The sequence below is a fragment of the Molothrus aeneus genome, chromosome 27 (assembly GCF_037042795.1).
Source record: "Molothrus aeneus isolate 106 chromosome 27, BPBGC_Maene_1.0, whole genome shotgun sequence".
Classification (NCBI taxonomy): domain Eukaryota; kingdom Metazoa; phylum Chordata; class Aves; order Passeriformes; family Icteridae; genus Molothrus; species Molothrus aeneus.
The window spans coordinates 1,401,602-1,429,483 of NC_089672.1; the positions used below are offsets into that span (position 1 = coordinate 1,401,602).

Genomic DNA, 27,882 nt, shown 5'->3' on the forward strand with positions numbered 1-27,882 from the left:
AGACTGTCCCTCACAGGCTGTCCCTCACACGCAGGCTGTCCCTCACACACAGACTGTCCCTCACACGTAGGCTGTCCTGGCTGTCCCTCACACGCAGGCTGTCCCTCACACGCAGGCTGTCCTGGCTGTCCCTCACACGCAGGCTGTCCCTCACACGCAGGCTGTCCTGGCTGTCCCTCACACGCAGGCTGTCCCTCACACGCAGGCTGTCCTGGCTGTCCCTCACACGCAGGCTGTCCCTCACACGCAGGCTGTCCCGGCTGTCCCTCACACGCAGGCTGTCCCCGCGGGTGATGAGGCCGCCGTAGCCCTCCTGGTGGGAGAAGGCGTAGCTGGAGCGGCGGAAGGAGCCGCGGGGGACGTGCGAGCGCAGCTCCACCGGGGGCTCCGGGGCCCGCCTGGCCCTCAGCTGGATCTTCTGCAAGAGATCAGGGAGATCAGGGCTGGGGACAGCTCCCCGGAGAGCCCTCAGCCCAAGGGGGGACATGAAGGTGGGGATGCCTTGTGAGGGCTGACCTAGAGCAGAGACTGGACAGAGCTAAAGAATAAAGCAGGGATTTATTAGGAGGCCTCAATGGATCCACCCTGGGCAGCACAAGAGCCCAGCCAGAGCTGCACCCAAGATGAACCAAAATTGCCACAAAATGCACGACCGGGCACGGGGTCTCCCACTTTTATAAGACCTGCTCCATTTGCATATTGGAGTTCATTGTCCAGTTCCAGCCCCAGCCCATCCAGTCCCATCCTTGTTTTTCTCTTGTCAGCCCATGCTGTTTGTCCTCTTGGGGCTGAGATTTGGATCATTTGTCCTTGGTCCCCAGCTGGAGCAGGAATTGTTTTGTCTCCCTGCTCTGTGCACAGAGCTCCCCATCCCCTCATGTGAACCCAGACCCACAGACTAAAGCAGCACAGAATCTGAAAAATAGAAAAGCTCAAACCTGAGACATCAAAGGGAGCATAGGGGCACCTCCCCCAGGGCACAGCTTGGCTCCCAGCTCTACAATGACCTGATTTTCCATGGGGATTCTCCTGGGGATCTGCAAAGCTCATGGACTCTGGAGCATAGTGTCAACCCCTGCTCCCACACAGGCTGTGGACACCTCCCAGGCAAGCCCTCAGCCCAAGGTGGGACACATGGTAGGCACAGGGACAGCCTCCATTGATGCCTCAGGTTTGAGCTTTTCTATTTTCCAGATTCTGTGCTGCTTTAGTCTGTGGGTCTGGCTTCATATTATGGGACGGTGAGCTCTGTGCAGAGAGCAGGGAGACAAAACAATTCCTGCTCCAGCTGGGGACCAAGGACAAATGATCCAAATCTCAGGCCCAAGAGCACAAACAACGTGGGCTGAAGAGAGAAAAACAAGAAGGATGGAACTCGATATCCTTAAGCTGGAATTGGACAATGAACTCCAATATGCAAATGGAACAGAACTTATAAAAGTGAGAGCCCCCATGACTGGTCATGCATTTTGTGGCCATTTTGGGTTTTATCTTGGGTGTAGGCCTGGCTGGGCTCTTGTGTTGTCCAAGGTGGATCCATTAAGGCCTTTTAATAAATCCCTACTTTATTCTTTAGCTCTGTCCAGTCTCAGTTCTAGCTCAGCCTTCACAAGGCATCCCCACCAGGACAGGGTTTGGATCCCAGCTCCACCACGACCTCCTTTTCCATGATGGGATGGGGGATGTGGGGAGTCTCCCAGGGGGCTGCAAAGCTCACAAAGCTCTGGAGCACAATCTCAACCCCTGCTTTCACCTGGACTCTTCTGAAGGTACAACCCACAACCCCAGTGGGGGTGAGCTCCACCAAGGCTGGGGTGGTACCAGACCTGCACCAGACCCCAGACCCTCCTGGGGGGTTCTGGAGGACAATTCCTCACTGCAACCAAAAGCAGACCCTCTCCAAGAGCTGGGTCAGGTGTCTGGGCCCTGGCCAAGCTGGGCCATGGAGCAATTTTGGGAGAGGCCCCTGGAGTCAGAGTTGGTGCCAGCGTCATGAAGGACCACCATGAGTGGGACCACCAAGGAGAGGTAACATGTCCCAGCACTACAGCCCAGGCTTCCCTGGGGAACCTCCCCTTGCCATCACCAATCCCAGACACTGGTGGGAAGCAGAACCTGCCCTGCCAGTGCCCCCAGCCCTCACCTGCTGGGTGGTGGCTCTGCCCAGGGTGGCACGGATGGCGTGCACGGTGAGCGAGGGGAGGGTGTTGACCACCAGGGACAGCAGGACCACGAGCAGTACGTAGGGGTCAGTCAGGGCATTCCAACTGGCATCTGTCAACACAGGGGAGATGCAAGGCAAGATGTACTCTGTGTACAGGTAAGATGTACTCTATTACCATCTGGATGGCATTTGTCTTTTGTCAAGTGGGCAGTTTTTCCTTATCTCTTCCACAATCACTCCTCCCTCTGGGCAGACACCTGCTGATAACAGCTATTGAATGTCCCTGCATGGCTGATAAGAACTACAGCATCCCATTGGGAGATGTGAGCCCAGAGGGAGGAGCCAAGCATTCCTACCCGGATATAATCTGGAGATCCTGGAACACCAGCACGGCTTCTCCACGGGATTTCCCAGAGGAACAGCAGCTGCCTCTGCCACTGGATCTTCAGAGGATGATTCCACCCTTCTCCAGGATCCCTGCTCCAGCAGAACCATTCCTGACACTGCAGGAGGGCTGAGCCACAATTCCAATGGTTCTGCTGCCAACACCCTGACCCACAGGGTGTCAGGCTGAGTTCTGACTCTGGCAGTGTTGTTTTAGTTCACTGCATTGTTTATCTTATCCTTTTATTTTCTTCCCTATTAAAGAACTGTTATTTCCTCCTCCCACATTTTTTGCCTGAGAGCCCCTTAATTTAAAATTTATAGCAATTCAGAGGGGTGGGGAGGGTTCACATTCTCCATTTCAGGGGAGGCTCCTGCCTTCCTTAGCAGGCACCTGTCTTTCCAAACCGAGATAGTAGGGAAGGTGGAGAGGGAACAGGGAACAAGTGCTGGGGGACAGACCCCCAGCCAGGAAGGTGCTGAGGGCTCTAAAGAGGAGATGGCACCTAAAGTGGAATTAGAAGTCAAGGCAGCAGTTCAAGAACAAGGAGATTATCTACAGGGTGGGAAACAGCTCCTAGCACCAAGGACAGGGAAGGGAAGGGCCATGGGGATCTCCAGGAGACCTCACCTGGGAAGCGGAAGATGGCAGGGGCTATCCTGTAGGCATCAACAGTTTGGGTCAGGAAGGAGAAGAGGCAGAAGAGGAGCAGGCTGGCTGTGACCATCAGGAAGGACAGCACTGTCCAGTACTGAGTGTCCAGGACAATCTGTGGGGACAGAGCATGCAGTCTCACAAGGGCTGTTGTGACCCTCTTCCATTCAGCTGTTTTGTCCAAATCCCTCCTCCATCCCAGGGACAGCATCCCCCAGCCATAAAGCCTCTGGGGACAGTGCCAGAGCCCAGGGACCATGAAGATCTGCTGTGGGGCAGGATGAGCAAGAGCAGATCAGTGCTCACCTCCACCAGGACCGACAGCAACGCTGACAGGGCCACTGTGACAGAGAAGGACTCATAGTCACCCACAACCTTGGTGCCGACGTGGTCCTCAAAGGCCCAGAGCGTGATGTAGAAGCTGATGAGGGAGGTGCCCACCCCGTGCAGGAGGGTGACACCAAAAACACGGTAATTGAAGAGCTCGTCCTGCTGCCCGACCACATAGAGCTCAGGGAACTCCAGGCTCTTCTTGGCACTCACATCCTGCTGGGAGAGCATCCCAGAGGGGATCCAGGAATTGGGGCAGGGAGGGAATCCCAGATGGAATGCAGGGATTGGGGCAGGGAGGGAATTCCAGAGGGAATGAAGGGATTGGGGCAGGGAGGGAATCCCAGAGGGGATGGAGGGATTGGGGCAGGGAGAGAATCCCAGAGGGGATGGAGGGATTGGGACAGGGAGGGAATCCCAGAGGGGATTCAGGGATTGGGACAGGGAGGGAATCCCAGAGGGGATGCAGAGATTTGGGGAGCAGGATGGGTCTGCCCCACCCCACACACCCTCTGGGAGAGCTGCAGTGGGCACCTCTGCCCAGTGGCTCTGGGGGGGACTGGGGACAGGCACCCCAGGACTGAGGGTGAGCTCCAAATGCCCAGCGAGCTCCCAGTGCCCTGTGCTGGCACAAAGGGCTGTGGACAGGGGGCAGTCACTGCCAGGCTGGCTCCCAGCTGCCGAGGGTGCTACAGGGCTGAGTGAGCCCAGGGAAGCTGTACCTGCTCAAAAAGGCCCACGGACAGCACGGGGTAGGCAGTGTAGAAAATATTGTAGAGTGCGAGGAACCAGCCCTCATACAGAGGCTAGAAGGGAACAGGGAGAAGCTGTGAGCTTGGAGGTGCTTTGGAAAGATTCACAAAGGATGCCCAGGCCCCAGGACACTCAGATCCAAGCATGGAAATCCCTTTGGACTTGCCCCATCCCCTGCATCAGCCCCACATTGTCTGTAGGGTCATGCTGCAGACAGAGATGGGGCCGGAGTTCCACGTGTTGCTGGTCAAGTCACACTTGATGATGGCCCTTGGGATCAAAGCTCCCATTTTGGAGGAAACCAGCTTAATGCACATGGGATCCTACATCTGTCCAAGCCTGAACTGCAGCTCACAGCTGTGGAAGAGGTTTTAGAGCAAGTTCTGTGAGCCGGAGAGAAGTTTGATAAGAGGATCCATGTTTACCCCTGAAAGAATTTCCTACCAAGGTCGTTGACATAGAAACCAAGAAAGAAAGAAGGAGAAATAAGAGAAACCTGCAACTGTCTACTCCAATAAGCACTTTGTTGGTCTTTCCTGACCAATGAGTAAAGTGTAAACTTATGAGTCTTGTAAGGATGTATAAAAAGCATGCATGCTATAATAAAAAAGGGTTTGAAGCCATCTGAAAATGGAGTGTGCTGCTTTGTATTGGCTCTGTCTCAACTATGACAAAGGAGATCCTGAGTTTCCCTGGGGTGCTTTCCCAGTCCAGCCAGGTGAAAAGCAGATAACCAGTGCAGATAACCAGCACAGATAACAAGTTGTGTCTCAGTCAGAATTTGGACATGGCAAGGGAGAAAAGGGGACCAAGGGGGTGATGTGGACACGTGTACTCCAAGCAGCCCCAGGCATGATCCCTGAGCAGGGGGGTGTAACTCTGGTGCAGAGACCTCCACAGGATGGATGTGACCCCTTGTCCTAGGGTGACATTATGATGCTTGTATCCCCATCCCCATCTGTTTATGCTGGATATCATGTTTTGTGCCTTCAAGACTGGCTTTGAAGAGTGAATGTTTTGTTTTGGTTTTGCTATCAGCCGCTCCCCCACAGCTGGCGGGACACAGAAATGGGGCAGTACATGGTGCTGCTTTTGCTTTTTGCTTTGCTCTTGCTTCTGCTTTGTTCTTGCTTTTTGCTCCTGCTCATTAGTTAGTTTAGCTAAGCAGTCCAAACTTTTCCTGGACTGTTTCTCCTTTCCCTTTTTTGGACCTACTCGAACCTGCTCCGGACTGGGACCTGGGAAACACCAAGAGTTTGCACCTTGTGGCTGCAGCAGCTACCCCAGCACAGGATGGACTGATAACAGAGCGACCACCCCCAAGAGAGACTTTCTGAAGTTGTCATCTTTTTCAGAGCGGTGACAGAGTGGTGTCATCTGCCCCACGTTGGGGCAGATGGTGAAAACCCAGCTCAGTTGGCTTTTCACCTCTACTAACGAGTCATCCCACTCTTTTGCCACAGAGATGGGTTTATCAGTAATAGCTGCTCATAAGTAGCTTGCTTGGGTTTTGGGGTGGCAAACTTAAATTCATTTTGCTTGTTTTTTCTTGCTAGACCATGATGTAAACGGTACAAGGGTTGATCTTTGCTGTTTATAGCATAGTTTTCATTATTATTTCATCTTTCCCTTGCGGTACATAGTCTCTATCATGCCAATGGTGTCTTTTCTATCACCTATACTGGGACTAGTAAATGCTTTAGTTGGGTGTGGGTATTGTTCATTTTGTGTCCTGGGGGGTGCTGTGCCTGTTAAATAAACAGGTTCTTTCCATTTCTCTCCAAGGAATCCTTCCCGAACTGGTTGGGGCGAGGGGCCATGTGGGTTTGCTTTCTGGAGGGGCCCCCTTTTGGAGGTTTTCTCCCACATTTGCCCCAAATTTACCCTGCACCCCTCACCTGGGCCGTGAATCCGCTGTGGAAAGCGAACCACACCTGGGCCAGGAGGCCGGCGAAGGTCTTGTAGAAGAAGCAGCGGAGGAACTTGCAGATGCGCAGGTAGTTCCAGCGGCCGTGCACCAGCAGCAGGCGCTGCAGGAAGGAGAACTGGGCCAGGGCGTAGTCACTGCACTGCACGGCCTGCAGCCCCTCCAGCCCGCTGATGCCCACCCCGATGTCCGCGGCTGCGGGCGGCAAACGCACACGGGGAGCTTTGGGGGCAGCCGGGGGCTTGATGTCCCCGTGGGTTGTTGTAGGGGGATGCAGTAGGGTAAATGAAGGTGGTATAGAATGTAATCTTATTCCCTAAAGAGTTGCAGCAGAACCAATTATTAAAGATTAGGAGCAGGCCTGATTTTAACAGGCCACACCTGTAGCCAATAAGAAGCGTGTTATAAAAGAGTAGATTGGTAGGAACTGGAGTTAGTTGGCTACTGCAAGGACAAGGAAGAGTCAGTGTCTAGAGGAGGTGCCTACAAGAAACATCAAGGAGGTACAAAACTCTAGCAATATGGAACCCTTGCAATGTAATAACCGTAGAACTCTTGCACTATAATGACAACAGGTTGTCCCCAGGAACGTGAATCCAGGAGTAACAGACAAAAGGGAACAAGCCCCCTCTATGCCATGTCCTGGATATTCCAGGAGTGGTGTGAGAGCACAGCCCCGTGTCAGGGCTGCTGGGAGGGGCAGGGATGGCTCTGCCAGCTGCCCACGCTGGGGTTTGAGGGTTCATCAAGGTTCATCCCAGATGCCAAAAGCACGTGGGCTACCATGCACTTATCTTGGGCTGGTACTGTGCCTCTCGCTCCCCTCCCAGCATAGCAATGTGGGGAACAGGTCTGGGGCTTCCCCTCCCGGTTCCTCACCCCAAAGGGGAGGGTGACGTGGTGGAGATGACAAATAAGGCACCACCATCACCAGTGGGACACACACACCAACAGAGCCCCGACCTCCCTCTGCCCGAGCCTCACTTTTGATCATGTTGACATCGTTGGCCCCGTCCCCGATGGCTAAGGTGACGGCCTTCTTGTGCTTCTTCACCAGCTGCACCATCAGGGCTTTCTGCTTGGGGGTCACCCTGCAGCAGATCACAGCCTGGCAGCTGGTGGCCAGGTCCACAAAGGCCTTCTCCACCAGAGCCCCCTGGTCCTGTGAGGCCTCGGCCCTGCCACAGCACAGCCACCGCCATGGCCACCCCTTCTTCTCCTTCAGCACCTCTCCTGTGTGCAGGATTCCGTCCTTGGGGGAGAGCACACGTGGCTGGGACCTCACCCATAGCCCTCAGAGCTCTTCAGCACTGCTCTCAAATGCCCCCAAAGAGTGACTCTGGTTTTCCCCAAGCTCATCACACAGTGGGTGCTGTGACCATGAGCCCAGTATGTCCCAGTGTGACCAGGAGACCTTGTGATCCCCACCCAGCCCGTGTCACCCCAGAGCACTGGGCAGCTTTGGCCAGAGCCCCCCAACACCAAATGCTCAGTGCAAAGTTGTTCTCCTCCCCACCCTTCATTCCCCAGCCCCAAATGGGCTTTTCCCACCTTTTGGGCAGGAGGAGCACCATGTCCTGCCCGTGCTGGTGCCACCCAGGACTCTGATACCACCAGGGCAGGAACAACCATCAAGCAGGGAGCAGAGAACAGCATCCAGGTGCCACCTTACCAGGAAGTCCCCGCTGATGATGATGGCTCTCTTGTGGCACGGAGTCTCTGCGTGCTGCTGGGAGAAGCTGCATGGGGCATCCCCACGGCCACTGAGGTTGTTGTTGCTCTCCCAGTAAGCCTGGAGGATCTCACTGTGGGAGGAAAGGGGGGTTGGACATGAGCTGGGGACACTGGGAATTGGTCATCTCAAAGCCACAGAGATGGGACTGTGGTGGGAACAGGAGGAACAAAGAGGAGGTTCACTCATATCAGAAATCAGCCTGCTTTAGAGGCTGGAGAGAAGTTTAAATCCTTTCTGGGCAAAGCCTACCAATGAAGAGCATGAGGTGGGAGAAGAAACAGGTGGGGAGGCCTGGAAGAGCACCAGATGGAGACCATGGCTGGCACAGGGCAGGAGAAGCTCCCGTGGCTGAGCCGAGCTCTGCCCACCCTGCACCAGTTCCTCTGCCTAAGGGTGTCCCCAGCAGGGACAGCAATGTCCTGAGCCAGGAGGGGACAATTCCTCACCTGACCTCCTTCTCCTCCAGGATCTCCATGTCGTCTGTCAGCAGCCTGCAGGCGTAGCCGATGTTCATCGCGGTCTCTGCAACACCCAGCTCTCAGTGGTCCATGGTGCTGCCCCCAGCCCAGGGCAGCCCCCAGCCCTCGGCTCCAAGAGCCCTTGGAGGGCAGCAGCTCCTTCCCCTGCCTCAGTTTCCCCTGCCAGGTGGGATGTGCTGCTAAGGGAGCAGCAGGACCAGTTCCTGCCCACTCCCAGTGGTCCTTCTCCTCTCTGGTCCTGGTCAAGGGAGAAGCTCAAATTTGTTGGGGGGGTCTCCACTGACCTTGTTTGTCTCCTGTCAGCACCCAGACTTTGATGTTGCCCAGTTTCAGCAGCTGGATGGTCTCAGGGACTCCCTCTTGCAGCTTGTCCTCGATGGCTGTGGCCCCGAGCAGCTGGAGGGGGTGACTGGGTGTCATGGCATGGGGCAGGCCAGGACAGAGGTGGGAATCACCCCTGCATCCAACCAGCAGCCCTTGCTGGGGGTGACACAACCTGACATCTACACTGACATCTACATCCACTGGCATGTCACAAAGTCACCCCTCGGGGCAAACTCCACCTGTGCTGCCCCCAGGGAATGGGTGTTAGGTTGGACACTTCACCTCCTCATTCTGGAGAGCCAAACTCCCTTGCCTGCCCTCTGGGGCACAGAGATCTCCTCCTGACCCCAGCCCTGTCCTGTACTGACATATTTTCTGAAAAATACCTTTGCCAGGATTTCTCTCCTGAGAAGCTGAGAAACCTCAGAAACAAAATATAAACAATAATTATCTGCTGCTGTGGAATGTGCCAAGTACATCTTTGATTGGTCTCATGTGGATTGTTTTTACTTGATAACCAATCATGGTCCAGCCCTGTCGATGCTGTGAGCAGTCACAGGTTTTTATTATTCATTCCTTCTAACCTCTAAAATCCTTTATCTCTATTTCTTTTAGTATAATTATAGTATAACATTTATAATATAATATAATTGTAATGTAATGTAACGTAATGTAATGTAATATAATTGTATGTAATGTAACGTAACGTAATATAATATAAATTATATATATTTCTATAATTTATATATATTTATATATTATTATATATAATATTATATATTATATATTAGATATATTATTTATATATAATATAATATAATATAATATAATATAATATAATATAATATAATATAATATAATATAATATAATATAATATAATATAATATAATGTAATATAATATATTCCTTTCTAGCCTTCTGATGAAATCCTTTCTCTTTATTTCTTTTAGTATAATTTTAGTATAACATTTTTAATATAATATAACAGAATATAATGTAACAGAATATAATCTGGTGTGATGTAATATAATATAATATAATGCAATGTAATATGATATAATAGGTGATATTATATAATATGATATATTATAGATGTTATAATATATAATATAAAGTAGATATTATATTTATTATTTATATAATATAAGTATATATTATATATAATATATAATGTAAATAATATAAATATAACATAACATAAGGTGATGTAATGTAAGAGAATAGAATAGAATAGTACAATAAATCAACCTTCTGAAACCTAAAATCAAAATTCTCATCTCTTCCCTCGCCCTGGGGACCCTCAGACTCTGCCCCACGTCCCACCTGCAGGTTCTGCTCCATCTCCTCGTAGAGCCGGTCCAGCTCCCGGGCGCGGTCCCCCAGCAGCGCCGCGGCCTCGCGGTGCCTCCGGCCCCAGGCGTGGAACTCGGCCTCGCTCACCTCCCTGCTGGCCACGCACAGCGTCCTCAGCGTCTCCTCCGCAAAGCGCTGCGGGCAGGACACATCAGCACTCCCCTCCCACACGAGTGGGTGACAAAACTCTGCTTTGGCCCCTCGAAAAGGAAAGAGGCCCAGCAGTTTCTCTCCTCGATTAGGTGAAAAAAGGCATCACATAGGCCTGGGGGACTTCACCTCAAACTTAAGGATAGCTAATTGGACAGAAGCCAAAAAGTCCCTCCTAAGCAATTAACTAAAAAAAGAAGTGAACAAAGAACCTCTGGCACCTGGCTCGGTTCTTCTCTGTTTGTTATTTTGCCTTTCATTAAACCTTTTTGTCTCCAATACTGCAACAGAAGCCATCCTGCTGGTCTTTATGCTTCCAAGGGCAGCTGAGCTATCTTGGGTGTGTTATAGACCTCTGAGAGCTTAAGAGACCTGGCTCGAGGAGGCTTCTGTAACATCCTCCCTCCCCAGGAGACTGTGGGAAATTATATGAAAAGTAGAAAGTAAGGACAAATCTAACAATGATCTGTGTATTAACACTTGGCTAGAATAACTCCCTAAGCTACAGGGAAGTTTAGCTAGTGAGATATAATAAGGGAGTTCTAAGCTTAATAATGGAGCTCTGTGCACTGTATTTTAAGGCTTACAAGTAGATATTGTATTTGAAATAAGCAAGAATTGTTTAAACCAAAGGTACATGTGCTTATAGTGGTTGGATAGAAATACTGTCAATGTGCTTTTGCTTTGTTTCATTGGTCAAAAAACTTTTAAAGTGAGTTGTAACATTGAGTTTTTTGTCTGATGCTGGGGATGTGAGCTGGTGGCATCTTCCCATTGTCATAACCATGTAATGAGAGTGATGCTGGAAAATAAAACAACTTGGGAAGTGTTCCCCAGCAGTCCCATCCTGTTTGTGATTTGTACATAGACCCCCAAACGGCAATAGAGAGGGCCAGGAAACTCTCACAGGACCAGGGCATCACCCCAGGGCAGCCATGGGCAGAGCCAGAGACACTCCAGGACCTGAGCATCTCTCTCCAGGCTCTGATTCCCTTCCCCCATCCTCCAGCATCCCCATGGGCATCCCTGCATGCAGCTGCTCCATGCAGAACACCGAAGGGGGAATCCATTCCCTCTCACCCCCTGTCCCACATGCAGGTGAGGCTCCTAGAGCAGAAGGCGGAACCAAAATCCCTTAGGCAGAGGGAGGAAGAGCACAGGGCACAGAGTGCAGGACACCCAGCCCAAAGCCAGCAGGAGGCAGAGCAGTGCTGTCACCCCGGGGGTGGCACTCACATCCAGAGCCCTCTCGGTGAGGCTCTCCTGGGGCCCTCGGCTCCGCAGCCTCTCCAGGATGACGGTGTCAGCACCCTTGGTGTAGAGCCGGATGGTGCCCTGGGGGTCTCGCACTGCCAGGGAGGGGAGGACACCTTAGGGCCCCTCAGAGGTGGCTCCCATTCACTGCTGTCCCTGCACGGTGGCCACGCTGGCCGTGCTGGCCTCCAGAGGGTCGCTGGTGCTTTTCCATCTGTGGCCATGAGGAGCACAGGAGTATCCCCAGATCTGCACCAGCATGGGGCAGAATCAGGGACTGCCAGTTCCTCACAGAACTCCTCTGAGTCCTGGATTTATTTCCTCTCTCTTGGCTGCTCAAACCCTTCTCAGCTGCCCTGACCAAGGTGAGCAAATCCACAGGGATGACCAGGATGACCCTCAGGAGCCAGCTGTGGATTTACTGATGTTGGAACTCAGCACATCCCTCCAGGTGTCCAGAGTTGCTGAGGACCCCGCCAGGGGGCTTGGAGACCCTGGCACTCAGCCCAAAACACCTGTGGGTTTGATTGTGACCCCTGGAGCAAGTTGCCAGCTTGGTATGAGGACCTGAAAGTCACAGAGGTTTGAATAGTATAATAATAAAATGATCACAGGGTGAAAATGTAGATTTTAGGATTTTTGGTATGGGGGTTATGGGGACAAGATGGAGGAACTTGGGTGTGTCCAGCCTTTCTTCTTCTTCTTCTTCTTGGTCTCCATTTTCTGCAGTGATGTTGGCACTTTGGGATTGGTTTAGAGTAGAAGTGCACTGTCTAACATGGGTGATAGGTATTGGGAATTAAGTGTAAATATGTTATACGTAGTTTGTAGTATAAAAAGACAGCACCCCCTCAGGGGTGGTCAGAGTGCCTGTGGCTGCCCTGTTGAGCAGATCTCAGATGGGCAGAAAGAAAATTTTATAGATAAGAATTAATAAACAACTTCAAGACCAAAAACTGAAGAGCTCTGACTCGTTCTTCAGACGTGTGGGCTGAAACAGAGACATCCTTCACATCTGGGACAGCAATTAACAACCAAAAACCTGAGATACTTCCTCTCTCTTGGCTGCTCAAACCCTTCTTGGCTGCCTTGACCAAGGTGAGCAAATCCACAGGGATGACCAGGATGACCCTCAGGAGCCAGCTGTGGCCACCTGCAGCCATGCCAGTGCCATCCCTTGTAGGGCTGAGCACAGAAGGGACCTGGGACAGCCCACCCCACCCCGCTCACCCAGGACAGACATCCTCTTGCGGTCGCTGTTGAAGTCCAGCATGGCCAGCAGCTCGTAGGTCCTGGTCCTGCCCAGCTCCCTGATGGTGATGGAGTCCTGAGTCCGGGCCAGGAAGACATAGCCCAAGCTCCTGGCTGCCAGCACCAGCGCTTCCTCATCTGGGGAGGCTGCCTGGTAAACCAGCTGGTCTGCAGGAGAGGAGGAGGAGGGTTACACAGAGAGACTCACAGCAAACCCCACTGGGACAGCTGTAGTGTCCCATTCTTGCCCAGCTGTGACACCCTGAGCCTGAGCTGCCAGGCTGGGGAAGGCCAGTCCTGCTTGTCTGATCTGCAGAGGGACAAGGGATGGAGGGACAGGAGCCAGGCAATGGCTCCCACTGCCAGAGGGCAGGGCTGGATGGGATCTTGGCAATCAGGAATTGTTCCCTGTGAGGGTGGGCAGGCCCTGGCACAGGGTGCCCAGAGCAGCTGGGGCTGCCCCTGCATCCCTGGCAGTGCCCAAGGCCAGGCTGGACAGGGCTGGGAGCAGCCTGGGACAGTGGGAGGTGTCCTTGCCATGGCAGGGGTGGCACTGGATGGGCTTTGAGGTCCCTCCCAACCTCAGCCATGCTGGGATTCTATGATCCCAGACAGGATTATCCCCCTTGTGCTTCTGTTCCCACCCATGAGCTCTAAAACTCCCCCAAACACAAACCCATGGCACAGGGACAGTGGCACGAACCCCCCACAGGTTCTCCCACCCCACAGCTGAGCTTTGCTGGGCGCTGCCAAACCCCACCACAGCCCCAGAGCCCCGAGGGGCAGCTCAAACCCACCGCCCCTGTCCTCCACCATGACGGTGTGGCAGAGGGCCAGCAGCCTCAGGAACTCCCTCAGCACTGGGTCGTTGTCCCTCTGGGCAGCTTCCAGCAGCGTCACATCACAAACACCCGACTTCTGCTCCCTGGGGTGCTCCCAGCTCAGCCCTGAGCCCTGCAAGAGGCACAGGCAGGATGCAGGAACCCAGTGGGACGGAGCACAGGGCTCTGTGTCCCCAGGATGTGACACAGTGCCACTCTGGTGTCCTTCTGTCTCAGGTTGGAAATGGGGATGTGTGCTCTGTTCCTATCTGTGGAGCAGTTCTGTTAGTTCTGTTATTCTGTTCTTGTGCAGTTTTTTCTTCATCTCTCCCACACCAACCCTTCCTCCAGGAGATCTCTGCTGTCCATGGCCACTGAGTGTCCCTGCAGGGCTGATCCAATTCCATCATCCCATGGGGAGATGCTGCGCCCAGGGCAGGAGCCGAGCATTCCTACCTGGATCCAATGTGAGCCTGGCACAGCACAGCAGCCTTTGCCCAGTGCATTCCCAGAGGAGCAGCTTCTGCTGCCCTGCATTGCCAGAGGGAGCCCAGGCCCATCTCCAGCAGCCCTGGAGCTGCAGAGGAAAACTCCCCCCTTGTGCAGGATCCCTGCTCCAGCAGAACCACAGCTGGCACTGCAGGAGGGCTGAGCCCCCATGGGATGGGGCTGTGCCACCCCCTGACACACAGGGGAGCAGGGCATGGTCTGACTCTGGCAGTGATTTGTTTTCTTTTTTGTTCTATTGCATTTGTATTTTCATTTTTCCCTAGTAAAGAACTGTTATTCCTATTCCCATATCTTTGCCTGAGACCCCTTCGTTTCAAAATTATAACAATTCAGAGAGAGGGGGTTTACATTTTCCATTTCAGGGGAGGCTCCTGCCTTCCTGAGCACACACCTGTCTGTTCAAACCCAGACACCTTCTAAGGTGTCCCTCCCCTCCCTGCCAGTGAGACCCCCAGGGCACAGACCCAGGCTGGAGCTGAGCCCAGCTCTGCGCTGCCCACGCCAAGGGGGTGAGTGTAAAACAGCTGGGAGTGAAAAAACCCTAAAAATCAGAACTGCATCCTTTCATCACCCCAGTTCCCCTGTCCTGAATGACAAACTCAGCAGACCCCTCTGAGAGCCTGGACCCTGCTGAGAGCCAGCTGAGCTCCTCAGCACCAGGCTGTGCCTGGGGTCACCAGTGTCACCAATGTCACCAGAGGTACCAGTGACAGCCCCATGGCACATGGGGGGGGAGTTTACTCACCTGTGGCTGTTTGTTCTCATGCCCTGTGCCTGAACCTGCCAAAATAGAAATAATCCCATTAATAGAGGGCTGGCAGGGGGTTTGGAGCAGCTTCTCTGGAGGGATTCCTGCTTCTGCTGGCCAAAAACCAGTAAAAAACCAAAAACCTGCCCAGGACTGGACTCCACTGGGATATCCTCACTTTTTTGATTTTTGTTCAGATTTTCACCATGATTTTAATGTTAAAAATTCAGGTCTACTTTCAGCTGCATTTCCTGGGACATTTGGCCAAAGCCTGCTGGGATGAGGGCGATGCTGCTCCACAGGGGTGCAATGTGCTACATCAGGGAAAATTTGGTTTATTCCTGTCTAAAAGCTTTGCCAGGGTTTTTTTTTTTTTGTCTTCCTTTTTTCTTTTACCACTGTCCATTTGTCTCAGGCACATGATGCTTGTCACAGGAAAACAGGGCTTCATGCTAAACCTTGGGCCTGCCCTGCTCATTAAATGTCCCTAATTAAGCATCATGAGGGTTCCCAAAGTAAACCAAGAGCTGGAGAAAGTGCAGCAATGAGAAGAGGAAGGACTTGGCAATTTTCAAGGCTTTATGGGGAAAACTGAGCAGAATCATTAAAAAGTAATGAATTTTTAAATGTACAGAAAAGGTTAAAAAAACCAAAAAAACCCAAACAGACAAAATTTAAAAAAAAAAAAGCAAAGAGCAATGACATATATTCACTCTAATTGAACAGTTTAAGGACACTGATAATTTTATAACAAAATAAAAAAATAAAAACTCCCACAATTGGAAAAAACTTAATCTACAACCTTAAAAAAACCTTAATATAAAAATAAAATACATAACATTAAATAAAAATAATGAACTTATATTTCTATAATTATTAGTAAAAAATACCTTAAATTAATAAAAGCTATATTAATAAAATTATAAAAATAGAATATAAAAATATAATTACATAAAATAAACTAAAACTAACTAAAAATTAACTGAACTAAAACTAAGCTAAAAAATAACTAAAAGGAAAACTAAAAATTATATAAAAACATATATAAACATACTACAAAAACCCATTAAACAAAAATATCCACAATACAACAAAATTAAATAGATATAATAAATTAAAAAAAAAAGAAAATAAACCTCATAACAACTACCTATTAAATTTAAAAATTATGTATTATAACAAAAAACTTATAACTACTTTAAACTATTACCAACTACTTCCCCCTTTAAAATCTCACAACTTCTAAAACTAATATTTATCTAAACAAAAAACATTCTTAATCCAACAATAATCCCATTCCTTCATTAAAAACAACAGTTGTCTTAGGTTGGAAGATGTGGCTGGGGATATGTATTCTATTCCCATCTGTCAGAGCTGGGGCAGTTCTGTTATTCTGTTTTTTGGGCAGTTTTTTCTTTATCTCTCCCACACCAACCCTCCCTCCAGGAGATCTCTGCTGTCCATGGCCACTGAGTGTCCCTGCAGGGCTGATCCAATTCCAGCATCCCATGGGGAGATGCTGCGCCCAGGGCAGGAGCCGAGCATTCCTACCTGGATCCAATCTGAGCTTTGGGACACCAGAACAGCCTTTCCTCTGCATTCCCAGAGGAGCAGCTGCCTTTTCCACTGGAGCTGCAGAGGAAAACTCCCCCCTTGTGCAGGATCCCTGCTCCAGCAGAACCACAGCTGGCACTGCAGGAGGGCTGAGCCCCCATGGGATGGGGCTGTGCCACCCCCTGACACACAGGGGGACAGGGCATGGTCTGACTCTGGCAGGGTTTGTTTTCTTTTTTGTGCTATTGCATTTGTATTTTCATTTTCCCTAGTAAAGAACTGTTATTCCTATTCCCATATCTTTGCCTGAGAGCCCCTTAATTTCAAAATTATAATAATTCAGAGAGAGGAGGTTTACATTTTCCATTTCAGGGAGGCCCCTGCCTTCCTGATCACACACCTGTCTGTTCAAACCCAGACAATAATAAATCCTGCAAAGCTCCAAAACCATGGGGCATGAGGACAAGGAGAATTCCTACCAACACCAATCCCCCTGTCCCAAACACTCAGCAGGGGTGGAAAGAGCCAGCTCCAGGTTCACCTGAGCCCCTACAAACCAATCCCAGCCCCAGTTACCATAGATGGTCCCGTTGACACAGCATTTCTTGAAGCTCATGATGTTCTGGGTCAGGGTGCCCGTCTTGTCCGAGAAGATGTACTGGATCTGGCCCAGCTGGTCGCTGAGGCTGGTGCTCCTGGCCTCAGCTGGGATGTCCTTGGCACCATAATACATCTCCAGATCCCAGTTGATGAAACAGCTGTTCACCAGGTAGATGAATTCAAACCTAGGGAGTGCAGGAAGAGAAAACAGGGAGAAGGAGGTGCTGTTCCTCTCAGCCCAGGGTGCTGGGGACCTGAGAGAGGAAGGAAAGGCAGGGGGACATCCCCACTGTGATCCTACTGCTCTCCTCAAGGGACACAATTCCAGAGGGTTTTCATCACCCACTGGGTCCCCTCTGGAATTCTGGCCCTTGCTGACCAAATTCACAGATCTGGAGGCCCAGTGAAGGGCCCAAAATTTTGGAAACAGCTTTTTCCAACATAAATTGTGATTGCTGGCTGCACAGAGCAGCTGTGCCCTTCTCCTCCCCCACGCTGCTGCTGTCCATAGGAAGCCCAGGAATATCTCAGATCCTGCATCCAGGGAGCTGCACCTTCCTCAGAGCCATCCTCAGCCTGCCCATGACTCCCAATATCCCAATATTCCTCTGGCAGTGGAAGCCATTCCCTGTGTCCTGTCCCTCCATCCCTCATCAGGGGTGCCCAGGGTTCACATCCCTGTTCTGCTTTTGCCCTGGGAAGATCCCAAAGCACACCCTTGGTGTTTGTAGGACACACATCCCATCCATCCTTCCCCTCTGCTGGCTAAGGGAACACCTGGGAATGACCTGGGCCACACCTGGACCTTCATTTTGGGGCTGTGACCCAATTTCCAGGTGAGGAACAAGGGCAGGGGGTGGGTGCTGGGCTCTGGTCCCCACCAAGCTCTGTGGTCCTTACGTGATGTACATGGACATGGGGATGATGATGCTCAGGAGGATGGTGAAGCCCCAGAAGTTGAGGAAGGCCTGGTGGGCAGGGCTGGTGTGCTGGTAGAGGGCAGCCAGGTAGCTGTGCTTCTCCTGGAATGTCCTGGCCCAGAACCCAGAGGCCACAGCCAGGCCCAGGGACGTCACCAACAGCAGCAGGAAGATCTGGGGTGGGAAACCAGCATGAGAAGGTCCCAAGATAAGAAAGCCCCAGGATGGCAGAGCCCACCAGAATCTTCTCTAGAAGGCTCCAGGGACACCTCCGAGCCCCTGGCAGGGCCTGAAGGGGCTCCAGGAGAGCTGCAGAGGGACTGGGGACAAGGCCTGCAGGGACAGCAGCCAGGCAATGGCTCCCATTGCCAGAGGGCAGGGCTGGATGGGATCTTGGCAATCGGGAATTGTTCCCTGGCAGGGTGGGCAGGCCCTGGCACAGGGTGCCCAGAGCAGCTGGGGCTGCCCCTGCATCCCTGGCAGTGCCCAAGGCCAGGCTGGACAGGGCTGGGAGCAGCCTGGGACAGTGGGAGGTGTCCCTGCCATGGCAGGGGTGGCACTGGGTGGGCTTTGAGGTCCCTCCCAACCCAAATCTTTCTGGGATTCTCTGAACATGTTAAACTCAAGATATTTTGGCCCAAATGTCGCAAGATGAAGAAAAGCAGCACCACCCAAGCAAGAGCCCCTCATGAGCAGCCCTGAGGGCCCCTCCAGGAGCAGGGCAGAGGTGTTGGCCCCACACCCACCACGATCACCAGCCGGTCCATCAGGTGGTCCAGCTTGGTTTTCTTCCTCTTGATCTTCCCAGAGTTCCTCATGATTTTGGAATCAAACCCTGGGCAGGGAACATTTCCAAAGTAAAAATGCAAGTCCCAGAAGGTCAGTGAGGCTGCTTCCCTCCGTGAGGACACCTCCCCTCCCCTGAGGAGACCCTCCCTCCATCAGTGTCCATGGAGCCGTGGCTGCAGGCCCCAAAATGTGATGCTCACAGCAGCTCTCACCCCTCCCTCTCCCCACAGCTCCCCATGGCCTGAGCTGGGTGGGCTGGATCTGGGATGAGTGGAAGTGTCCAAGGCCAGGCTGGACAGGGCTTGGAGCTGTCACAGACATCTTTTATGGAAAAGCCTTTTCTTAGGATTTTTCCTCCTGAGAAGCTGAGAGGCCTCAGGAACAAATTGATTATCTGCTGCTGTGGAATGCAACAGGTGGATCTGTGATTGGCTCATGTTGGTTGTTTCTAATTAATGGCCAATCACAGCTCAGCTGGCTCAGGCTCTCTGTCCGAGCCACAAACCTTTGTTTTTCATTCCTTTTTTTTTTCGATATTTAGCTAGCCTTCTGATGAAATCCTTTCTTCTATTCTTTTAGTATAGTTTTAATGTAATATATATCATAAAATAATAAATCGAGCCTTCTGAAACATGGAGTCAGATCCTCATCTCTTCCCTCATCCTCAGACCCCTGTGAACGCTGTCACATGGAGCAGCCTGGGGCAGTGGGAGGTGTCCCTGCCATGGCAGGGGTGGCACTGGATGGGCTTTAAGATCCCTCCCAACCCACACCAGCCTGGGATTCTCTGAACATGTTAAACCCAAGATATTTTTGACCAAATATTGCTGCAGCTGGGAGATAACCCGAGATGAGGAGAGCTTTGGTACCACCAGGACACACGGCAGCATCTCCTCCACCTTGTGCCAGCCCTGCCGGCGCTGGAATGGCTCGGGCAGCTCAAACCCCCCGGGGCAGGGACACTCGCCTGCGTAGAGCACCAGGCCGTAGCAGAGGGCGGTGTTGCGGACGCGGCAGCCCCGCAGCAGGACCCGGTCTCCGTCCAGGGCGTGGGTGCGGCCCCGCCAGCGCAGGGTGCCCGTGAAGGTGTGCAGGCGGCTGTTGGGCTCCTCGCACCTCACCCGCCCTGGCACAGGTAAAGTCAGGGGGCAGAGAGAGCCTTCCTCCCCTCTCAGCCCCATCAGTCCCCTCCAAAGAGGGGTGCTGGGATGTGGGAAATTGAGTTATAATGGTAAAAATATAGGTTATTGTGGGATCTCAGCACATCATTCCCGATGTCCAGAGATGCCAAGAGAACCCTTGAGAGTCTCGAAAATCCTAGAATGTTGCCAAGAGTGTTTGGTAGCTTGATTTTGATCCATCCACAGAAGTGACAAGAATTTGAAGACATGAGAATCACTTTAGAGTGAAAGGTGTAAAAAGAACACATTTAGAAAGTGAAATATAGACTTTAAAGTTTTTGGTACAGGGGAGTTATAGAGACAAGATGGAGAGATCAAGGTGTGTCTCGTCCTTCTTCTTTCTTCTTCTTGTCCTCCATCTCCTGTGGTGATGTTAGCACTTAGAGATTAGTTTATGGTGAAGGTGCACTTGCTAACATGGGTGAAAAGTATTAGAAAATAAAAGTAAATATTATGTATGTAGATTTTAGTATAAAAAGACATGACCGCCCCGTGGGTGGTCAGAGAGTGCCCTTGGCTGCCTTGCAGATCAGACCTCTGTTGGGCAGACAGAAAATTTTGTAGATAAGAAACAATAAACAATCTGAAGATCGAGAAGCTGAAGAGTCCAAACTCGTCCTTTGAAACGCGTGCCACCCAAGAACCACCCTACCCGTGTCGGGGCAGAGACAGAGAGCCAAACCCGACAGGTTATTAGTGTTAAAATACACTAGTACACTTGGGAAAGTGTATATATGTGTATATATCCTATAGAAGTATTAGCAGCGTTGTGTGGTAATAGTTGACAGGGTGAAAAAGTTATAAAGTGTTATAAAGTTATAAAGCTAAAAGTATATAAAATAAGATATATAAAAATGAAAATGGAAAAATATTCATGTTAAAATTATTAATAAATTTAACGATTTTAATAATATAATTAATTTAATTTAATTATTGAATTAATTTTAATCATTTAATCAATTGTAGTAAAATTAATAATGTAAAAAATATAAAAACGAAAATTATAAAATAAAAACTGTAAAAATTTACTTTTAATAAAGTATTATAAAATGAAAAATTATAAAAATGAAAATGTAAAAAAATTAATAATGTAAAGATTCATAATAGATTTAATAATTTTAAATAAATTAATAATTTTAATAATTTAATTAAATAAATACTTTTGATTTAATAGATTAAAATAAAATTTAATAATTTAATAAACTATTAATAGAATTACTAATATAAACATGTAAAGATGAAAATTATAAAATGAAACATTATAAAAATTTATGATTTTTTTCTAAATTTATTAAGTATTATAACCAAGAAAAAGGTTGGCTTCCGGTGTAATGGCTTAGAGTTTTACATCTCTTATGTTTCACCCTTCATCGAGACTGAAAATGGAATAAAATCTTTTCAAACACTTCTCAGTTACCCCATCTCTGTGAAAAGCTGAGAATAATCCAACACTCGGGGCCTCCTGGGGAGATCCAGGGTTTGTCAGGGCATCTCTAGGTGGGATTTGGAGGGCTCAGATTAAGGCTCAGGGAGGTGCTGGGAGGTTGGGCAGTGCAGGAACCTCACTGGAGAAGGTACAAACACAACCCCCTTCACCCCGAAGGCCTTGGAGAGGGGAGTTCTGCTCCCTGAGGAGGAGCAGCAGGGGCTGGGCTCAGGTTTGGGCACATAGGAAAATCAAGACCCAGGGCAGGGGGAAGGTGCCCAACCCTGGTGGATCCATCACAGAAGCGATGGGAAGAGCCTCCCCACGAGGCCTTTGGTGCCTCTTGCTGGACTGATGGGGAACAGAGAATTCCCAAGGCTGGGTCCATCCCATCCCAGTGGGATTGGCCACGGGCTCCCCCAGCCAGCAGACTCACCATCAAAGGCAGCCATGCTCTCCTCGCTCTGCAGCTCCTGGTGGGTCACCAGAAGGGCCTGTCTGAACTTCAGGTTGGTTTCCCTGTGAGTAGGAGCCAGGGAAAGGAAAATAAAACAACCCTGTGGGGTGACAGAGCTGTTCATCCTCCTGTCAGGCCCACGGGACAGAGACAGCCATTAATTATCAGCTAATTACACAAGTGGTGGCAGTGACATGCCAGAGAGAGGAATCTGTCATGCCACATGTGCAGGAAGAGCCCTGGCCCAGGGACCCTGCCCTTAAATCATCCTGAACAGGGAGGATGGGCTGGAGGGAGCTGAGACATGGAAACACCAGCCTTAGGTGCCAGCTGCTCTGTAGAACCCTCAGCAGAGCTTCTGGACTCCCATATTGCAAATTTGTGGGTGAAATCTGTGTTTCTGGGGTGTCTGCAGGTTTGGGTTTTGGAGGATCTCCCACATCCTGTGGTTTCCACAGTCTTGGGGAGTCCCCAAGACAAGGGTCTCTGGCCCTGTCCCCCTGATACCCTAGGGTTTAAGTTTTTCTGTTCTGTTTTGGTGAGCAGCTTTTAGCTTTATATTAAGGATAGATATATAATATATAGGATATATAGGATATATAGGATATATATATATATATGTGTGTGTGTGTGTGTGTGTGTGTGTGTGTGTGTGTATATCTCCTATATAATATCCTATATATATATATATCTTATATCCTATATATATATCTCCTATATATATCCTATAAATATATATCCTATATATATATATATCCTATTCTATATATAATCCTATATCCTATACCTCTATACCTATCCTATATATATATCCTATATCCATTTTATATATATATATATATATATATATATATATATATATATATATATGTATATGTATATATATATGTATGTATGTATGTAGGATATATATATAGGATATAGGATTTATACTAGGATCTCTTCACAGGCTGGTGAAGACAAAACAATCCTATTCCAGCTGGAGACTCAAGGACAATCCCTTCAAACTCAGGCCCAAAGGACAAACAACATGAAAAGAGAAGGGTGGGCAAGCAAGCAAGGAGGATGAAACTTCATCATTTGAAGCTGTTAATTGGACAATTAACAATACAATTGTTGTTAACTGGACAATGAACAATTGAATAGTTAACTCCTATATGCAAATGGACTAAAACTTATAAAAATGTGAGATCTGGTGGCCAAGCCCTTTTTGTTTCCATTTTGGAGCCATCTGGGCACAGCCACGACTGTGGCTGTGGCACTGCCAGGGTGTGGCCTTGGAAGGCATTTCAATAAAATATCCATTTTATCCCTCTGAACTCCATCCAGCCTCTGTTCCAGCTCCTCAAGGCATCACCCCCCATGGCCAGAGGGGTCCCTGTCCCTGTCCCTGTCCCCGTGCTCTCCTCACCCATCAATGTCAGCGGTCTCCACGTAGCACAGGCTGCTGGGCTCGGAGCTGCACAGCAGGAGCAGGTCAGCCTTGAGGAGCAGAAAAGGGGAGAGAGCAGCAGGATGAGCCCCTGGTCACTGCTGTCCCCAGGGCACAGCCAGCTCTGGTCCCCCCTCACCGGGACGACGCTGTCCTTGCGCAGCCGCACGATGTCCCCGACGCAGATGTCGCGCCACTCCCGCCAGCAGAACCTGTGGGGACACCCAGGGGACAACTTTGTGTCCCTGCAGAGTGGTGGGACTGGGGGCTGGGGGTGTTTCAGCCCGTGCCTGTCCTGAATTCCTGCAGGATTTGGATCTCCAGGCTCTTGTGGCACCTCCAGAGGGCTGAGCACCGAGGGTGGCACAGGAGCTGTGTGTCACATCCATGTCCCTGTCCTCACAGGTGACAGGGGCTCTCAGCACCCTGAGCACAGCTGGGAAAAGCTCATCTTTCCGTGGAGCAGTGCTGGGCAGGGACACATCTCCATGGGTTGGATGTGATGGCCTGGAGGAATTCTGTGGCCAAGGAAAGCCTCCCCCAGCACATCTCAGCAAACTGGGGCATTTCTAAACCCGCTGCCCATGCCTGGAACATCACCAATCCTCCAGGAGGACCTGTGGCACGTTTTGGGAGGTGATGGGAGCTTGCAGAGCCCAGAACAGTCCCACCAAAGCCACTCCTCAGCTGCTCAAGGGTCCTCACTTCTCACTTAATGGGATCACAGATGTTCTGGATGTGGCAAACACAGGCAGAGCCCCCCTCACCTCCTCCCAGCCAGGATCTCACAGGGCCTGCTGTTGATGCTCCTGTCACTGCGGTGACGGCCCTGCACAGGACAGACAGACAGACCAAGGGATGGCAATGGGCAATGCCAGGCTGTGGTGTCCCACCAAAACACCCCCCTGATGCCACCACCTCCCTCCTCACCCCAGAGCCGTGGGAAGGTTTGTTCTGATGAATAAAGAGGCTGAATTTTCCCCAGGTGGTTCTGGGGACCCACCTGGCACTCCAACCCATAGTCAAAGCATTAAAGGTGACAGAAATGAGGGTTTGGACCCCAAGGGAAGCAGCCAGGGTGTGACATCTTTCCCAAGGGAAAATAAAAACCCATGTGGATGTGGTGGAGTAGGGGATCCCTCAGGACTGAGGGGTGGCAGCAGCCCCTGAGCCCCTCAGCCCAGCTGACAGCAAAGGGCCCCTCCCTGCCCCTGTCCCCAGGGCCACCCCCCACTCACAATGTCATCGATGAGGTCTCGCAGCCCCCGGATGATGAGGAGGCAGCTCAGGGGGAACAGCAGGGTGTACCAGGGCAGCGTGGAGATCTCAGGGAAAGTCTGCAGAACGAGGATTTTACAGCACTGACACAGCTCCTGTCCCACCTTGGGACACTTGAGGTGACTGAGTGACTCCCTGGCTGGCAGGATCCCATCTCAGGATCACCAAATCAACATCTCTGCTACAGACACCTCTTGTGCTGGGTTTTCACCTCTTTTTGAAGTGTGAAATGCTTCAGGGTCTCTGACTCTGGAGGGATGAATTTCTGTTTTGGTGTGGTCAATCTGAGCTTCAGCTCCATGCGAACCAAACCCATTTTATAGAATCAAGGAAAGATTTGGGTTGGGAGGGACCTCAAAGCCCATCTCATCCCACCCCTGCCATGGCAGGGACACCTCCCACTGTCCCAGGTGCTCCCAGCCCTGTCCAGCCTGGCCTTGGGCACTGCCAGGGATGCAGGGGCAGCCCCAGCTGCTCTGGGCACCCTGTGCCAGGGCCTGCCCACCCTGCCAGGGAACAATTCCTGATTGCCAAGATCCCATCCAGCCCTGCCCTCTGGCACTGGGAGCCATTGCCTGGCTCCTGTCCCTGCAGGCCTTGTCCCCAGTCCCTCTGCAGCTCTCCTGGAGCCCCTTCAGGCCCTGCCAGGGGCTCTGGGGTGTCCCTGGAGCCTTCTCTTGTCCAGGTGAGCTCCAGGGTTAGAAGTTAAACCAAGACACGAAGGGGAAAGGAGAAGAAGAAAGAGAAGAAAACTGAAAGAAGAAATCAAAACTTTGGAGGAGAGAAATAAAACCAGAAGAGGGGCTCCCAGCTGGAGGCCTGGAGCATCTCCATGCCCTCCTCTGGCCTGGCTCCAGCATCTCCACATCCTCCTTAAGTAAGGAGACTTTAATTTAAATTAACCACACTGAACACAGGTTAAACCTCTCAGAAAGTTCCTGAAAGATGCTGAACACCACAGAAAAGCTCCTGGGGAACCTTTCAGCCCAGATTGCCTGTCCTGAGCTGCAGAGAGCCCTGCGTGGGCAGAGCCCTGGCATACACCCGTTATGTTGTGATTTCAGGGTTTACCCCAGAACCCCAGGTCCCTCCCTGATAATTCCCTGCCAGATGTGTCAGTCACCTCTCCTTTCCCCTCCCAGCACTGTCTGTCAGTCCTGCAATTCCAGAAGGGCATCGAGTGATTGGCAGATTCAAAGGATGCCCTCTACCCCCGGGGGTTTTCATATTCCAGTACCCACGGGGTGCCTGTGCCCACCTGGAGGAGGATGACGAAGACGAAGTAGACGTTGGCCATGCGGTGGAACTGCTCATAGAGGTTCAGGGGCAGGAAGGTGAGCAGGTTGTACTTGGCTGTCCTGATGGCATTGCCCTGGGGACAGGGGGACACAGAAATCAGGGAACCTGCTCTGCAAATGCCAGAACATTCTGCTGCTCTTAGGATTTCACACAGCACAAGAGATGCCTTAATTATCAAAGCCATAAGGGAAAATGGTGATTTCTAAAATATTAATAAAAGTAAAAATAAAAGTAAAAATAAAAATAAAAATAAAAATAAAAATAAAAATAAAAATAAAAATAAAAATAAAAATAAAAATAAAAATAAAAATAAAAATTGTTGTTGTTGTTGTTTTTATCATTATTACCATTATTATCATTATTATCATTGTTATCATTATTATCATTATCACTATAATCAATAATTTATATTTTAAAATATTCATTATTAATAAATTTTATTTAATTTTTACTATAATTATTCTTAGTTTTTATTACTATTATTATTTTTATTATTTATCATTCATTATATTATTAATGAATATTCTAGTTCTAATAACATTTTAAAATATTTTATTTTAATATTATTATACATTTTATATAATTAATAATTTCTATTTTAATATATTATTTTTATTTTAATAGTATTTTAATTTTAATTGTATTATATATATTTATTAATAAATTTTATATATTTTAATATATTTTTTAATATTTTATTTTATTTTTGTATTATTTTTATTTAAATTGTATTATATATATAAATTTTTAGAATACTATTTAATATATTTTTATTATATTCTATTATTTTATATTTTTATAGTAATAATATTATAGATCTTTATAATTAATTTTAAAAATTATTTAATATTTATTTTATTATATTTTACATTATTTTTAATAGTATTGTATATATTGATGATTAATTTTATTATTATTTCATATATTTTTATATTCCATATATTTTTATTTTTATATTATTTTAATTTTAATAGTAGTATATATATTTATTATTTATTATTATTATTTTAATATACTTTAATATATTATTTTATTTTTTATATTATTAATTTTATAATGTATTCTATTAATAATTTTTTTCCCCTCACACGGGGCACCACTAATGCTCCTTCTTAACTTTCTTTTGGGGAAGGGAAGGGAAGGGAAGGGAAGGGAAGGGAAGGGAAGGGAAGGGAAGGGAAGGGAAGGGAAGGGAAGGGAAGGGAAGGGAAGGGAAGGGAAGGGAAGGGAAGGGAAGGGAAGGGAAGGGAAGGGAAGGGAAGGGAAGGGAAGGGAAGGGAAGGGAAGGGAGGGGAAGGGAGGGGAAGGGAAGGGAAGGACCAGCCTAGCTCACCGAGTATTTCCTCTTGCTCAGGCAGAAGGCAAATTTCTTCCTGACCTGCCTGTGGTAGCTGCGGTCGTTGGCTCTCACCTCCCAGGTGAAAGCTGGAAGAGCAAAGGGACATCCCCCAGTTCCCCTGGGAGCCAGGCCAGGGCACAGGGACCAGTGGTGGCCATGGCTGGGGTGGCTCCCCAGGGGCCCTCGGGAGCTGCAGGCACAGCTGGGTCTCAGGGTCAGTGACAGGGGACAGAGAGCAGAACATTCCAGAGCTGCCCACGCCTCCCCCGAGGCTCAGGGTGGCCCCTTGGGCTCTGAGTTTGGCTCACAGAGGGCTCAGGCCCTGCAGGGTGAGCCCCCAGCCTTTGGGGTTCTGCTCATTCCTCTCCCAGTTCTGTTTTTGCCATCCCAGTGCAGACCCTCCAAGCAAGGGCTGGGAACATCCCAGCCCTGCTCTCAGCACTGCCCCTGCTCACCCCAGACCTTCTTCTTCCCCATTCCACACCCGTGTCCCACACTCAGCTCCCTCACCAACCATCTGAAAGCAGCAAAATCCCCAAACCACCCCCTTGTCACACTGACCTGGCAGCTGCTGCTTCCCACGTGGGCAGCCTGGGGCTGGCTCCTGCTCAGCCATGCTGGCACCTCTGCCAGGCCCTGGGGACAAGGACAATCTGAGACCTTTGGAACACTGAGCAGGGACAGCAGGATCCCACTGGGATGCTCCAGCTCCCAAATGCCAGGCCCTGGGGACAGGGACAACCAGAGACCTTTGGAACACTGAGCAGG

At 49.8% G+C, this 27,882-nt stretch overlaps 1 protein-coding gene across 1 annotated transcript; it reads right to left on the reverse strand.

The window, feature by feature from the left end:
• Nucleotides 1-10: 10 nt before the first annotated feature.
• Nucleotides 11-27,737, reverse strand: ATP8B3 (ATPase phospholipid transporting 8B3). Its single transcript, XM_066566617.1, has 27 exons — nucleotides 27,676-27,737; nucleotides 27,109-27,200; nucleotides 25,735-25,848; nucleotides 24,437-24,535; nucleotides 23,966-24,027; nucleotides 23,338-23,410; nucleotides 23,178-23,248; nucleotides 21,746-21,828; nucleotides 19,670-19,828; nucleotides 18,660-18,748; nucleotides 17,894-18,087; nucleotides 16,970-17,178; nucleotides 14,837-14,871; nucleotides 13,558-13,714; nucleotides 12,740-12,928; nucleotides 11,492-11,604; nucleotides 10,076-10,240; nucleotides 8,712-8,823; nucleotides 8,395-8,470; nucleotides 7,886-8,018; nucleotides 7,198-7,465; nucleotides 6,185-6,408; nucleotides 4,256-4,339; nucleotides 3,510-3,749; nucleotides 3,180-3,318; nucleotides 2,144-2,274; nucleotides 11-418 (listed from the first exon to the last, which is right to left on the reverse strand). Exons 1-27 carry the CDS (start codon nucleotides 27,728-27,730, stop codon nucleotides 11-13), a joined length of 3,774 nt encoding a protein of 1,257 aa, XP_066422714.1. The 5' UTR covers nucleotides 27,731-27,737.
• Between the last annotated feature and the right edge of the window lie 145 nt (nucleotides 27,738-27,882).

Excerpts from the sequence above, each read along its gene's own strand:
- ATP8B3 (XM_066566617.1), bottom strand. The coding sequence starts at position 27,730 with ATGGCTGAGCAGGAGCCAGCCCCAGGCTGCCCACGTGGGAAGCAGCAG. Across the intron at positions 8,019-8,394 it reads CTGGAGGAGAAGGAGGTCAG|TGAGATCCTCCAGGCTTACT; the intron begins GTGAGGAATTGT and ends TTCCTCCCACAG. Across the intron at positions 419-2,143 it reads GCAGAGCCACCACCCAGCAG|AAGATCCAGCTGAGGGCCAG; the intron begins GTGAGGGCTGGG and ends GATCTCTTGCAG.